Source organism: Vipera ursinii (assembly GCF_947247035.1).
Source record: "Vipera ursinii genome assembly, chromosome: 13".
Classification (NCBI taxonomy): domain Eukaryota; kingdom Metazoa; phylum Chordata; class Lepidosauria; order Squamata; family Viperidae; genus Vipera; species Vipera ursinii.
The window spans coordinates 16744365-16760218 of NC_139526.1; the positions used below are offsets into that span (position 1 = coordinate 16744365).

At 47.5% G+C, this 15854-nt stretch overlaps 1 protein-coding gene across 1 annotated transcript; it reads left to right on the forward strand.

Annotated features, from left to right (window-relative positions):
• Positions 1 to 4822: 4822 nt before the first annotated feature.
• Positions 4823 to 14972, forward strand: MMD2 (monocyte to macrophage differentiation associated 2; the record flags this gene model as incomplete). Its single annotated transcript, XM_083373167.1, is given in 8 exon segments — positions 4823 to 4841; positions 4844 to 4868; positions 10600 to 10681; positions 11302 to 11462; positions 11665 to 11739; positions 12584 to 12685; positions 13309 to 13378; positions 13888 to 14972. Coding segments are annotated over 8 exon segments (738 nt in total). The 3' UTR covers positions 14092 to 14972.
• Between the last annotated feature and the right edge of the window lie 882 nt (positions 14973 to 15854).

Below are 15854 nucleotides of genomic sequence, written 5' to 3' on the forward strand. Positions count from 1 at the left end.
GATAAAGATGATGCTTCAGCCTTGCATTTCCCCCCCCCAGACAAAAACAAGGGTGCTAGGAAATAATGCTGTCCCCTAAGGCCATTTCTAAGCTCATTTTCTCATTAGTTAGATTAGCAAAAGGGCCAGACCAGTCAGGAGGTCGTCTTTTGGCAACAATTAGAGCTTTCTCCATTAGCCGATAAAGCCGAAGAGATTTGCTTTCCGTGAGCCTCTTCGGAGGATGCCAAGATTGGTTTGCGTGAAGGACAAACAGATGGTGGTGGAAGAGAAGGGAAATGAAGCAGACAGAAAATTGAATCGAGAGATTTGTGTGTGTGAGTTTGTGTGTGTGTGTGTGTGTGCGCACAGAAACACAAAGGGCTTATTAATTTCCTAGTCCTTGGTTCTCCTTCGTCGGCCAGCTTGGACACAGAGACGGCTTTGTAAAGCCACATTTCTAAACACATTTTACTAGGATGGCATCTGTTTTTTGGTGCTGAAATAATCATAGGCAAGGGACCTGTTGGACATAGCAGGCAGAAGGACCTAACCTGATCTTCCAGCAGTGGTCCCACTGTCACTGAGTTCCTCCATCTGGCAGTTGGTTAACCTCTTTCCTTCCAATTTTCTCATCATCACAGCCTTCTCCAGAGACCTGGGTCTTCACATAATATATCCAAAAGAGGATAGTTTGTGGCTGGTCATTTGTACATTGAGCGAGAATTTTGAATTTGATGATCCTTCGGTTGTTTCCTTGGCTTGTCCATGATCATCTCAAGAACCTTCTCCAATCACCAAAGATCAAAGGGGTCAATACTCTTCCTATCTTGCTTCTTCAAAGTCCAACTTTTGCTTCCCTAGGCTACATACCATGGCTTGCACACTTGAGATCTTGCTAGCTATGCACACATCACAGCATTTGTATATCTTTTTAAGGGCTTCATGGTTACTCTATCGAAGAGTTGACCAACCTCAAATATGCGCCTTTGGAGATGCTCCTTACGGACTGCAGTTCTGGCAATTGACACCAGAGGGCAGAGGCAATAATCAAATAAAATGGTTTATAACTAGAGATGTGAAGTCCAGCCTAGTATTTTGGTAGAGAAAGTGTATCTTCAGAAGGAGATAACAGCAGGAGTATTGCATTCCACAAAGAAGCAGCTAAACTTTGGATTCAAAAATCCTGGATGGGATCAGGGCTTGAAGCCGAAGCTGAGTTTTGCCTTTGGGGGATTTTCTTTATTTGTTACGATCTGTTGAATCTAACTTAATCCTCTATTTTGTCCTCACCGACACAGAAAAAAACAAACTGCTTTCCAAAAAAAGTTGTATTCCCACCTAGTGCTAAATCCAATCCTTTAACCAATGGCTGACCTTTTTTTTCCCCTCCAGGCCCTATTCTGTGGTTTTAATACGTTTTTATGGTTGCATTTTGTAAGCTGCCCAGAGTTGTGCCGAATTGTGGCGATGCAGAGACGTGTGTGTGTGTGTGTGTGAAATACACTGTAAATCTTATAAATCAATAAATAGGATAGCAGGCGGATTTTAGTGTTTGTATATGGAGTTACACTGAGAATATAAGCAAGCTTCCTGGGTTTTTGCAACTGTTTGTGAACACCTGACCTTCGCTCCTTCCGACGGGATCTAAAGACCTACTTGTTTGAACAAGCCGGCCTGGCCTGATGGGTTTGGGTTTTAATATTGTTTTAACGTATTTTAACTTTTTGTTGTAAGTTATTGGTCACTTTGTTTAATCTTTTAATTTTTGTATTTTTGTATTTTAGTATTTATTGCCCTGTTCACCGCCCTGAGTCCTTCGGGAGAAGGGCGGTATACAAATAAAATTATTATTATTATTATTATTATTATTATTATTATTATTATTATTATTGTTGTTGTTGTTGTTATTATTAGAAGAAGAAGAATAAGAAGAATATGGCTTTAAAATGTTTTCTCCTCGAGAACATTTTAATAAATTTACATTTTAATAAATTTTAAACAAATTTAATAAATAATAATAATAATAATAATAATAATAATAATAATAATAATAATTTCTTAAGAATACCAAAGAAACTTGGTTTATGATTTTTTTTTTCAAGCCCAGGTAGTAAGGAATGAAGGTGTATTTCCTTCAGCTTTTGCAGCTCCAGCTGTTAACAAACCTCCATCTGGCAAATTTAGCTCTTTTTCACTAAGTTAATTGCAACTACTTTATTCTCGGATCAGCCTAGGACGAAGCTGTAAAAACAAAAACCTCTTTCTCTGATGTAATTGTTAACCTTTACAAATCAGAGGGAAAGATTTGCGTTCTCCGTCCCTCTCTTTACTATCAATCGGTTGATGCATGGATTTTATTGCATTTATATTCTACTTCCTTCTGCCAAGGTGAGGGAGCAGCAGAGTCACCTTGGAGAGTGAGATGGGTGGCCTATAAATGTACTAAGATAAATAGCTTTGGTCCTTCCACGCATCCAGATAAGAACAGCCACGGGTTATAAAACTGGACTAGGTACAAACAAAAGCAAAAAAAAACCCACCCCAACATTTCCATTTGTAGAATGGACCTCGACTTACAACAGCTCATTTACTGACCGTTTGGGAAAAAAAAGTGACTTAGGACCGTTTTTTCACATTTATGACCATTGCAGCATTCCCCTGGTCATGTGATCAAAATTTAGACACTTTTTTTTATTATTATTTTAATTCCATTTATATCCCGCCCTTCTCCAAAGACTCAGGGCGGCTTACAAGCTTAGCAGTAGCCTTCATTCTATGTATATGCCTGCTTATTAGGACTTTCACACACACCCCAAGCGGCATTATTACAAAGTCAGCTTAATTGCCCCCAACAATCTGGGTCCTCATTTTACCTACCTCGGAAGGACGGAAGGCTGAGTCAACCTTGAGCCTGGTGGGACTCGAACCTGCACTAATGGCAGGCAGCTGGTGTTACTTAAGGAGGCCTTAGCCCACTGCTCCACCAAGGCTCTTGGCAAGTGACTCGCCTTTATGACGGTTGCCCATGGTCACGTGATCTTCTTTTGCGACCTTCTGACTCCCAGAGGTCCCCAGCCAGCCATGCTCTGGGGTCACGTCTGGCTGGTTCCCAACAAGCCGAAGTCAACGGGGGGAAGCTGGGTTTGCTTAATAACTGTGGGACCCCCTTAAAAATGGCTCCGATTCACCTAAAAACCGTGGCTCAGAAGGTCATAAGAATGAGGCACGAGGCACTTGAGAACCTTAGCATTGCTTAGCAACGGATATTCTGATCCCCATTGTGGTTACAGCTTGAGGAGAACCTGTAAGTCTGTTATTTGGAAGGAAGGATTAGCGAGAGGGAGGGAGGGAGAAAGGAAAGAAGGAAGGAGAGAGGGTGGAAGGGAGGGAGGGAAGGAAGGACAAGAGAGAGGGAAGGAAGGAAGGAGAGAGGGAGGGAGGGACAGAAGGAAGGAAGGATAAAAGGAGAAGGAAAGAAGGAAGGAGAGAGGGTGGAAGGGAGGGAGGGAAGGAAGGACAAGAGAGAGGGAGGGAAGGAAGGAGAGAGGGAGGGAGGGACAGAAGGAAGGAAGGAAAAAAGGGGGAGGGAAGGAAGGAAGGGAGGAAAAGAGGGAAGGAAAGAGGGGAAGAAGGAAAAGAAAGAGGAAGGGAGGACAACCCAGGGATGGTGGCCTCAAATTGCAGGGCTGATGGCACCCAACCAACAGTAGCTTGTAAGCCCCCCCACCTCCACCCCCCAAGACTCCGCCACCCCCTCCCCAGGGCCCAGTTCCTAAAGGCTAACCATGGGGTCAGGCAAACCCCCCACAAAAGAGCACAGCCCCACTTCAGAGTCGCCTTCCCAGAAAAAGGACTCAAATCCTCGCCATTTGAAGAAGGCGAGGAGGCAAATCGTATCCCCTCCCTCCCTCCCTCCTTCCCCCACCCCCAAATCTCCCCCTTTATCTCCCCGCGGCCTGAACCGTAGTTGGAAATCTGCTATTTGATCCGCCGGAGGGAGGGAAGGAAGGAGGCAGCGCCGGCGATATTTATAGCTTCTAGCCCCAAGCTGGCTTACTCAACAGGCGTTCAGACGAGACCTCTCCGGCGACTTTAGGGGCTGGGGGATTTCTCTCTCTCTCTCTCTCCCCCTGCACACCCCCTCCCCCCACCCCCTTGGTCTTCCTCTTCCTCTCTCTCCTTCCACCCCCACCCCTTCCCACCCCCCCCCCTTAGCTATGGTGCTCCGCAAATCCAGCCCACCCCACCCCCGTCGCCCCCTCCTCCTCCTCCTCCTCCTTCGGGGTCTTTTCCTCGCCCTCCCCCTTCCTCTCTTTAAGACTCGGAGTCCCCGACCCAGCCTCTGATACGGCCCCTCCTCCCCTCCCAGCAGCTTTCCAGTCGCCTTCCTCCTCCTCCTCCTCCTCCTCCTCCTCTCCATGCAACTGGGACTAAGAATTGGGGGGGGGCACCCGAGGGACTTCCTTCCTTGCCCTCCGTTCCTAGTCCTTCTCTGGGGTGGGTAGGGGGAGAATATGTCTCTCCCTGCCCACCGGGCCAATTAACACCCCTTCCCACCCAACCGCCCCCCCTCCTCCTCCTCCTCCCTCCCCCCCCCCCAGGCGTCTCTGATCTTCCCCAGCCGGAGCCCACGAAGTCCATTCGTTCATTCCTTCCGTCCTTCCTTCCTTCGGCGGCTGGGAGGCGGCGATGGGCGATGGGCGGCTCCGAGGAGACCCCGCCGGGTGGTGCGGAGAGACCCTTCCCTGCCGGACGCCGGGGGAGGCTGTGAGGGAGCCCCCTCCCGCCCTTTCGACCCCCGCCCCCAGCTCCCAAGCGGCCACCTGATGGAAATCTCACCATGTTTAGTTCCAGACTCCTGGATTCCAGAAGACGCGCTTTGCCAGGTAAGGAAAGTTCTTGGAGAGGGGGGGGGGCTGCAAGGAGGGAGGCAGAGGCCAGACCTCCCCCCTCCCCGCAGACCCCCATCCTCTCATTTCTCTACCTTGCCTTATTTGCCAGTTTACCGGCATCGGATTTCTTTGCTAAACTCAGGTTTTTGGGTTTTTTTACAGCAAGGGTGGGATTCAAATGGGCTTCATTTGAGAGGGACGATCTCTCTCTTTTTTCAAGGAAATGGGCCCATCAGAATACAGCCTAAATGGGATGCCGGGGACTTTCCCCCACCAACAAGAAGGAAAAACAATCCGAGAGGATGAAGATGATGAGGGAAAAGCAGAAAGGGGTCTGAGATGAGGCTCTCTCTCTTTTTTTTAAAGGAAACTTAACTGTGCAAGGGTTGCTAGGGAATTCATGCCGTTTTCTTGGCAACCGTGAAGAAGAGGTTTGCTAACAGGCTCCTTCTGAGATATTATTCTTTGTTCTTTCACTTCCCGGTCCCAACCGAGAACCCCAAGATTTCTTGGTGGTCTCCCATCCCAAAGTAACCCAGCGTGATCTGGCTTGGCTGGTTCCAGGAGATCAGCCAAGGGGGATGAAATATTTTGTGGCCCGCTTTCCAGTTACACCAAATGCTTCCTCAGGCGCTCCTAAAGGATGCAACTTGACCCATGTAGTATGGCTGTCTTAGTATCACCCTTCTCATCTTTTCAACTACCTTCTCCTACTGGTATCATTCTCATGACCATTGCTGTGTTGTTTTGCACGTACATCGAGAGCTTCCACACCACAGACAAATTCCTTGTGTGTCTAATCACACTTGGCCAAATAAAATATTCCTATCCTATCCTATCCTATCCTATCCTATCCTATCCTATCCTATCCTATCCTATCCTAATTCTATATCCCATTCTATTCTTTCCTGTTGTTTCTATTCTGTTTCTATTCTATTTTATTCTATTATTTCTATTTCTATTTCATTCTGTCCTGTCCTGTCCTAGGGTGAAACTATGAACTAAATGAAGGAAGGATTGTTGCTTTAACCTGTTGGATGGCGGCTGCAGGATTAGAATGGAGCTGAGAAGATGGCTCTGATGATCCTCTCCTGGTTAGGTTAAACTGGAGCTTCGGGGAGGTGTTTGGGGCTCATCTGAGGGCCCCCTCCCCAATGCAGGATCGAAGGGAAAGCATCTGGAGAAGGCCGGATCCGGTTACCCCGTTGCTTCTATTAACAGCCTGTTATTTTTTTCCCTGGGCTGGATCATCCCTTCTGATCTGCCCATTTGCTTCCTAAAAGCAGAAAGAGAATACCATTCCAGGCTTCAGGAATGGTAAACTTCAGATGCCACAAACCTAAAGAGTCTTGGGGGGGGTGTATTTGTGTGTGCGCGAGCGTGTGTCTGTGTAATATCAGATTTTTTTTCATCCCATCACCGCTTTTCTCTATGTCTGAGGAAACCAGTTGTGAAAACCTGACCTTTTTTTGCATCAATAGAAATGGTCGGCAAATCAATGCAAAAGATTTCTCACCCACCCGTGAACTGGCAGGGCCTTCCTTCCTTCCTTCCTTCTTTCCTTCCTTCCTTCCTTCCTTCCTTCCTTCCTTCCTTCCTTCCTTCCTTCTTTCTTTTCTTTCTTTCTTTCTTTCTTTCTTTCTTTCTTTCTTTCTTTCTTTCTTTCTTTCTTTCTCTCTCTCTTTTTCTTTCTTTCTTTCTTTCTTTCTCTCTTTTTCTTTCTTTCTTTCTTTCTTTCTTTCTTTCTTTCTTTCTTTCTTTCTTTCCTTCTTTCTTTCTTTCTTTCTTTGCAAACTTTTTTGAGGAGTTTTGTTCAGGCTGCAGATGCCCAAAATGGACATCGGGGTAGAAACGGAAAGAAGAGGCATTTGGGGGAAGAGAGAGAGATCCTAAACTTTTAAGATGAAAGACAGGCAAAACGTTCTGACTTGGGCCCTTCCCGTCACTTGTGTTTCTTCTTCAAGGGGGAAAACTTGGAGGATCTGACCCAATATGGCTGAGAAATTGGGAGTCTTCCCGGTGAGCTCGGGAATGTGAGATACACATTATCAGGGATGCCTTGCAAAGAAGTCAGGATCCTATAAATAAAACCTGCACAGCTGAAACACAGACTTGACCCAAAGATTTCAGGAATCAGAACCCTAACCCAATAATCAATTCCATTTTGCTGCCTTCTCGTGACTCGCCAAATCTGGGACTTCGTTGCTAAAGCTGGCTTGATCAACTTCCATTCCCAAATCTTGGGGAACAACCCCAAGCCCCCTTTGCCACCTTGTGGGTCCTTTACCCAAACTAGGTAAGGATGCCCTGCAAGGGGAAAAGAGAGGATAGTACAGTTACGAGCTGACTTACGAGTTCATTTAGTGATTGCTCAAAGTTACACTGAAAACAAAAATGTGACTTACGACCGTTTCCCACAGTTTACGGCCTTCCTTTGCAGCCATCCCATAACCCCGTGTTCAAAATTCAGGCGCTTGGCAATCGACTCATGTTTACGACCGTTGCTCTGTTCCAAGGTCAGGTGATGCCCTTTTAAGACCTTCCGACAAGCAAATTCAATGGGGAAGCAGGATTCACATAACAACGGGGTTACTAAGGTAACCAGCTGCAGTGATTTCCTTAACAACGGTGGCAAGGAAATTCGTAATATGGGGGCAAAAACTCTCTCAACAAATGTCTCAGTGAAGAGCAAAAATTTGGGGCTCCGTGGTGGTTGTAAGACGAGGATTACCTGTATTTTCACGCAAATGTTGATGCAAAGTTTTGGCATTAAACTAAAAGGTTTGGAGATGGGCGAAGGATGGAAGAAAGAAATGTCTAGTTGCCTTCTAAGAGACAGTGATAAGTTGTTAGGTTGGGCTCCATATGGGACTCACGTCTTCTGACAGCGAGGCATCTGGTTGTTCCCAAAGTACAGCACATGGTTCCATGTGGGCGTGTTGTTGTTGTTGTGTGTTTTTTTTTGGCCAAGTCCTGTCAGCTGGTAGAGCTGGGATTCTTCCAGAAGTAATTTTGGTTGGAAGTCTTCCTCCTACATTGACTGAAAATTCAGTGCCTCCTCAAAATCTCCAGGATGCATCTTGAAGACTTCATCTAGTGCAGGGGGGGGGTCTTCAAACTTGGCCCTTTTTATGACTTGTGGACTTCAACTCCCCGAAGAAGTACAAAAGTATTCAAGTCTCCAGGTATCTTCCACCAGATGGATCAACGCTGGGAACTATGATTTAGAAACACCTGGAAGAGAATTAGTGGCACTCTCTTCCACTTAGATACTCCGGCTAACTTCACATTTCACTCTAAAACACCATTTGGGGGGGGGGTCATGGTTGAGGGACTCAGCTGACAAAGAAGGGTTTCAAATCATGGTTGAGTGCTTGGCGTGAAATGCTCAAAGTCTAGGCAGATGCCTACACCGAATCTTTTTTTTTCTTTCTTTCTCGGTGCCTGGGATCTTGTCAATGTTAAGCCAGCTTCCCAGGCAGTCTGGGTGCTTTGCCAAGGGACCGTATGTTCCCGGATGAGTTTCAATGTTCAGAAGGGAAAACTAGCCAGCCTGCCTGGCATTCAGCAGAAAGCTTTTCTTTCTGACTCACTGCTAACAAAGGGCAGGCAGAGGAAGAGAAAGTGAGTGATGGGCTTCAGACTCTTTTCATTTCCTGAGACAAACAGGGCTTTGTTTGTGGCACCAGAGAAAGACCTGCACCCAAAGAAATGACAGAAATGACAGGCGGATCCCAGGAAGATGTGGGACCAACGTGACGTAATTGTGATGCTCGGGTGGGGAGGGGGGACTTATCTTTGCAGTGTAAAAAGCCTTCAATTGTTGTTTTAGCCTTGGGGGGGAGGAGGAGGAGGATGCAGCAAATCCATCTCAGAATCCTAGCATCTTAGAATCTGAAGGGAGCCGAGTCCAGTTAGGATTGGGCTCGCTTGCTTCAGAAGACGTCTGATGCATTTTGCTCCTGTAAGCGTCCTTGAAAAGGTTGGCTCTTCGGAAAGAGACAGGTGGATGTTGGGTGGAGACCCATCCTGACCTCATCGGTTGGAGAAATGTTGGATTTTGACTCAGAGGGTTGTTCCATCTCGTCCTTTGCTGGCATCGTTTGAGCCTGTCATAGGGACGTGGCCACCATGATTTGTAAACTTTGGTACCAATAGAAGGGACTATTTGCAGCTCAGATGGAATTATGCGAGTCTTTGGTGTTCTCGGAACTTGGCTGTTTTCTTGCAGACGTTTCACGACCCAACTAGGTAGCCTCATCAGTGCTAGAAGGGAGAGGGCCTTGTGGAGAGGAGGAGGAGGAGGAGGAGGAGGAGGAAAGAGAGGAAGAAGACTGTGGGATCCTTGTGTTCTCGGAGCTTGGTTTTTTTCTTGCAGACGTTTCATCGGTGCCAACCCCAATCCCTTCTAGCACTGATGACGTCACCTTGTCGGGTCACGAAACATCTGCAGGAAACGACCAAGCTCAGAGAGGACCGAGGACTCTCGTAAACCATGATTCCTAGTCCAGTGCATTGTGTGCATCTAGCTTGGCCAAGCTTAGTCCAGACCCCACAATTAAAAGCAACAAAACTTAGCATGATGTGTAAACAAAACCATTTGTCCTAGGAGGTAGAGTTGAGATGTGGAAGGGGGAGGGAGGGAGGGGGCTGTAAGGAGGAGGAGGAGGAGGACTTGTTCCCCTTGGTTCTTTACTTGCTATTTTGGGATGCAAGGCAGCATTACTCCAGTTCTGTCCAAGGTAACACCAAACTCACCTGCCTTCCCCTTAGTGATTAAACTGAAATTATTCCTCTGAGTGTTTCTCTGGAAGCCGTGACCTCTGAGTGCAGGACATGCAGAAAAGCTCCCCCCAACCCCCACACCACTTCCCACCTCACCACCCAAAGAGGAGAAAAGACACCCGGATGGTTGCCTGGCAACCCATCCCGAGGAATAATGCTTGCCTTGTCTGCAAGAGGCTTGCTTGCCACCGGTGAAGAATTGAAGTGCGCCGATCCAGCCTCCAAACCGGCCCAACGTCTCTTTGTTAACCGGGACACGAGGAGGGGAAGGAGGAGGAGCCTGCCGGGTTTAATAAATGGACTTTTGGTTTCACTGGGGCGTAAATTCATCGACTCTTTCTGCCTCGGCTTCAGGCCGGAGGGAGAATTCCTTGGGAAAGTTTCTAGGCCTCTGTGAGATTTACAAGACCCTCCAAGAGACAAACTCATCCATCCTTAAAAAGAAACAAAAAATACCCACAAATGCCTGTTAAAACAAATGAAAAAGTTTGGCGTTATACACTGCTGCTCAGAGGATGTTTCCCATCGTCCTGGGCCTGGCTTGAATGCTAAGGATCATGGATAGGGAGGGTGTTTCTCCTCCCCCCCCCGTCTCTCTGGGTGCATTTCTGTATAGCTGTGGAATCCCTGCCAATTGAAATGATTATATTTTTACATTTTACATTTTTCTACTGTTTTTAGTGCGGGCTCGTATTTAATTCTCTTTTTAATTTTTGTATTTTGTATTTTTATATATGCTCTGTTCACCGCCCTGAGTCCTTCGGGAGAAGGGCGGTATACAAATATAATAAACTTATAAACTTAAACTTATAAACTTATATTAATTGTTGAAGCATGGCCTGTGATTAAAGCATCGCCCGGCGGATCTGGCAAGTAGGTCTCTTCTGTTGCAGATGATAGGTAGCTGATGGTCTCTCCTTGCTTCTGCCTTTTGTTCAAGGTTTATGAATCACAGGGTCCCACCCAACCGAAGGTACCAACCCACAGAGTATGAACACGCAGCCAACTGTGCCACCCATGCGGTGAGTTGTACATATCTTCTCCAAGGAGCATTCTGGTGGGATGGGACAAGAACTAGAAGTTGGGTGTCTTCAGAGCCCAAGAGAGATGCCCAGGTCAGATGCCCAATGTCCATGTGAGATATCCAATGCCCAAGAGAGATGCCCAATGTCCATGTGAGATATCCAATGCCCAAGAGATGCCCAATGCCACGTGAGATGTCCAATGCTCAAGTGAGATGCCCAATGTCCATGTGAGATGTCCAATGCCCAAGTGAGATGCCCAATGTCCATGTGAGATGCCCAATGTCCATGTGAGATATCCAATGCCCAAGTGAGATGCCCAATGTCCATGTGAGATGTCCAATGCCCAAGAGAGATGCCCAATGCCCACATGAGATGTCCAATGTCCAAGTGAGATGCCCAATGCCCATGTGAGATGCCCAATGCCCAAGTGAGATGCCCAATGTCCATGTGAGATGTCCAATGCCCAAGTGAGATGTCCAATGCCCAAGTGAGATGCCCAATGTCCATGTGAGATGCCCAATGTCCATGTGAGATCTCCAGTGCTCGAATCCATGATGTCCATCTCCTCCAACCTCCTCTCAGAACTTTCCTCCTCTCTTCTACTTTCTCTCTTCCAGTTCTGGATTGTTCCCAGCATCCTCGGAAGCTCGGTTCTCTACCTCCTCTCGGACAATCAGTGGGAGACAATTTCTGCATGGATCTACGGCTTCGGCTTGTCAGGACTCTTCATCGTCTCCACCATCTTTCATACCATCTCCTGGAAGAAAAGGCACTTAAGGTAATCAGCCTTCAACCAGCCGGGCATCAGCAAAGGAAGCTCGATTGTCAGAGGAAGAGACATCAGATGCTTGATCCATCCGGTTTGGACTTATCTCCTTTACGCCCTGAGATATTAGGAAGGGTCCCTTCTGAGCCACTTGCTCCCCCAAAGAAAATGAAACTCAGCGAACCCCACTTTTCTCCCTCTGCCTATTTTGCAGGACGGTGGAGCACTGCCTACACATGTTCGACAGGATGGTGATTTATTTCTTCATTGCAGCTTCCTACGCGCCTTGGTGAGTTCTCACAAGCCGCCTGTCGCTCTCGGCTGCTCAGCAGGGCCGCTGTCAAACTGCCATTACCGATCATCTAAACCCGGGGTCTCCAACTTCGGCTGCTCTAAGTCTGGTGGACCCAGCGTGGCTGGCTGAGGAATTCTGGGAGTTGAAGTCCACAAGTCTGAAAGGGGCTGAGGTTGGAGACCCCAGACTTAAATGGTTCTCTAGGTCTGAGTGTCTCTGTGTGTGTGTGTGTGTGTGTCTGTGTGTGTGTGTGTGTGTGTGTGTGTGTGTGAAAGAGAGGGGGGAAGAGGGGAGGGAGAAGTAGAGAGGAGAGGGAGAGGGAAAGAGGGAGGGAGGGAGGGAAGAGGAGAGGGAAAGAGGGAGGGAGGGAAGAGGAGAGGGAGGAGGAGAGGGAGGCAGAGGGAGGGAGGGAAGAGGTGAGAGACAGAGGGAAGGGGAGAGAGGAAGGGAGGTGAAAGAGGGAGAGAGGGGGAGGGAGGGAAGGAGAAAAAGAGGGAGGGAGAGGGAGGCAGAGGGAGGAAGAGAGAGAGAGAGAGAGAGGGAGAGAGAGATCTACTTTTGCCATGTCTTTGTAGTATTCCAAGCAGTAGGAGGAACAATCTAAAGCCACTGGCTGGTGACAAGACGTGGGTACCGTCAAATCTAGATTGAACAGGGGGTATGGTGCGGGGAAGGGGGGGGGAGAAGGTGGCTGTTGAATCCCAAATGCCACCAAAGGATTTGATCAACTTCCTTGCGAAATTGCGTCACGGACGTTTCAAGTCATCTTGGTGTCCGGCCTTCGTTGCCAGCGGGTGGCTTCTCCTTGTGACTTTTAATGTCCACGTTGTGCCCGCAGGCTCAACCTGCGAGAGCTGGGTCCGTGGGCATCCCACATGCGCTGGATCATCTGGATCATGGCCACGGGGGGGACGGTCTACGTCTTTTTTTTCCATGAACGGTGAGTGGACGAGAGAGCCAGCGTGAGATCCTCGGAGGGCAAAATCCACGCATGGGCTTGGCCAGGAAGTATAGCTTTTATTGGTCTCTACTGCCCTCTTGCGGAAAGAAAGATATCACAGGCACAGCTTTCTTCTGCTTGCTTATTAGTTTTTAGTCCTTTATCGTGGTTTGCTTATAGAACAAAGTTAGAAATGTAGTTGGAAGGGCGTGAAAATAAGGTAAACTCGCCCCATAACTCATGAGCCCAAGTTGTTTGGACAGAAGAACAGAGTTATCTCAAATAGCTCCCTCCCATCCATCCATCCATCCATCCATCCATCCATCCATGCAGCATTGAAGTCTGACTCTGCCCACTGCCAGGAGTTCGATCCTGAAACAGCTCAAGGTCGACTCAGCCTTCCATCCTTCCGAGGTCGGTGAAATGAGGAGCCAGATTGTTGCGGGCAATATAGGCTGACTCTGTAAACCGCTTAAAGAGGGCTGTAAAGCATTGCGAAGTGGCCTATAAGTCTCAGTGCTACTGCTATTAATTCAGCAATGGGGGAAGTCGATTGTGGCTTATCTTGAGTTGCAAACCATATCAAGCTTTCCCAAACTCAGGTTGCCTTTCTTGATCCCCAGGTACAAGTTGGTGGAGCTGTTTTGTTACATGGTCATGGGGTTTTTCCCTGCCCTGGTCATTCTCTCCATGGTAAGCGACTCAGTGGAAATGCAGAAATGTGGTCTCCTCCTTCTGAACGAATCAGGAATTACAGTTAGTCCTTGACTTACAACCATTTGTTTAGTGACTGTTTAAAGTTACAACGGCCCTGAAAAAGTGCCTTAGGACCAACTGCCACACTTGCAGCATCCTCAGGGTCGTGTGGTAAAAATTCGGGGGCTTGGCAACTGGCATGGACTTATGACTGTTGCAGCTTCCCGGGGCTACGAGATCCCCCTTTGTGAACTTCCCAGCTGGCTCCCAACCAGCAAATATGCTGCGATGGAGGAAGCCAGATTTGCTGAATGACCCCCTGGCTTCACTGAACAATTGGCAAAAGAGATCATAAAATGGGACACAACTCATTGAACAACTGCCTTGCTTAGTGATGGGGATTTGTTTTCCATTGTGGTCGCTTCATGGGTTCTGGGTCTTCTTCTACCAACTCCACTGACTGAGTCCACTGACTCCACTTCCTCTGCTTATCCTGGTTCTTGCAGCCCAACACGGAAGGCCTGGTCGAGCTGGTGGCTGGTGGCATTTTTTACTGCTTGGGTACCGTCTTCTTCAAGAGCGATGGACGCATCCCCTTCGCCCACGCCATCTGGCACCTCTTTGTGGCGTTTGGAGCTGGCACCCACTACTATGCCATTTGGAGATACCTTTATCGGCCGGATGATCTCCCGTCTCACATCTCCAGGTAGTGGCCTTCAGGATTCCCAGACAAATGATCAAGAGGAGGCGATCCTTCCTTCCTTCTTAAGTATCTTCTGGAAGGTTGGTCCTTCTTCTCCATGTTCTTCAGGACTTCCAAGGTGAGATGGCAGCTTTTACACTGGACTCCTTGCCCAATCCTGCCGAAGGTCCAGAACTTTGAAGGTGCAACTTTTCTTTTGACTGCAAAAGAACCATGAGGGCACGTATTGTTCTTGGAGGAAAGTTCTGACCCAAAAGGAACAGTCTTAGTGAAAAGGAAAGTTAGGAAGCAACCACTGGAAACATCTGCTACAACTCAAGAGCCCAGGAAATCAACCGAGAAGCAAGAAACGGCTCAAGAGGTTGGATGGAGAGACTTTGAAGAGTCCCATCAGTTCAACCGTTGTGTTGCCGTTGTCTCTTCTACCGCAAAAAGAACTCATTGTCTGGCCTTCCACTCTACCTCTTATGACGCTGTCAGTTGATCCTCTCTAAGCCATTCCAAGTAGATTGCGGAGGTAGAATTGTTTCAGTTGCGCTGTCTCCCGTTGGCTCAGTCAGAGATCCTTTTGAGGCTGACACTCTCTGGATCTCCTGGACTTCTGAAGGAACACCAGGGTGGTGGTGTCCTTCAGCCATTTCCAAATCTCATGGTACAAGTATTCCTCAACTTAATGGCCAAAATTCAGCCCAAAACCTCTGTTGCTAAGCAAAACATTTGTTAAGTGAGTTTGGGCCCAGGTTACATCCTTTCTTGCCACAGTTGTTAAGTGAATCCTTGCAGCTGTTAAGTTAGTAAACTATCTCACAGTTATGCCAAACAATCCTTACCGTCGCTTCCTATTCGTGACCCTAAGCAGATACAGTGATGCTGAAATTTCAGCCGGGTTTAAACCAATTCATTTTCCACTTACTGGATTCTTCGTCATGCATGCCTCTCAGAGGTGCTTTTAAGCCACCTTCTTCCCAATAACTTATCTTTTGAGGATTAAATGGGAGGTACTGATGTAAGATAGCCGGATAACTTTAAACCAGTGGCATCCAGCCAATTTTGAAGCCCTCTGACCATGTCATTCTGAAGAGGTACAGTGAGAAGGTACCTCTTACTATCTTACACGTTCCTTCAGGATGAGATGGTGGAAGGGACCATGTTCCTTCAGAATAAGATGGTGGAAGGGACCACATTCCTTCAGGGTAGTGGAAGGGACCATGTTCCTTCAGAATCAGAATGTGGAAGAAAGTGTGTTCCTTCAGGAGGAGTTGGTGGAAGCAACCACCCAGGATATGATGGTGGAAAGACCATGGTCCTTCAGGATTGTGGAAGGGACCACATTCCTTCAGATAAGATGGTAGATGAGATCATGTTGCTTCAATGTCCTCCTTTCCCCATTTCCCTCTGTGTAGAGCTTCCTCACCAATCCCAACTAGCAGTGTAAACATTGAGTAGGTTCTGGATTTTTGATGATGTTTACTTCTGGGGAAGAAGGCGAAACCAATCAAGCAAACCTCCCAACTGTTCTGCAACAGTCCAAGGCGTGACCCACCTTAGGATTCCGACTACCTCATGATGTTTCATGGATAGAGTAGACCTTTGATATTGTCACAAGCTTAAGAGTTCTCAAAGGCCGTTGGTCCTTCTTGAGAGCCCGCTTGATATAATTTCGGCTTCCTAAGAGTTAGTACTCGTACCTAAAACACAGGGAGTTACAATTTAAGTCTTCTTCTTCCCAAGGAGAATAAGAGTGAGTTTAAAAACTGGGTCCATCATTTC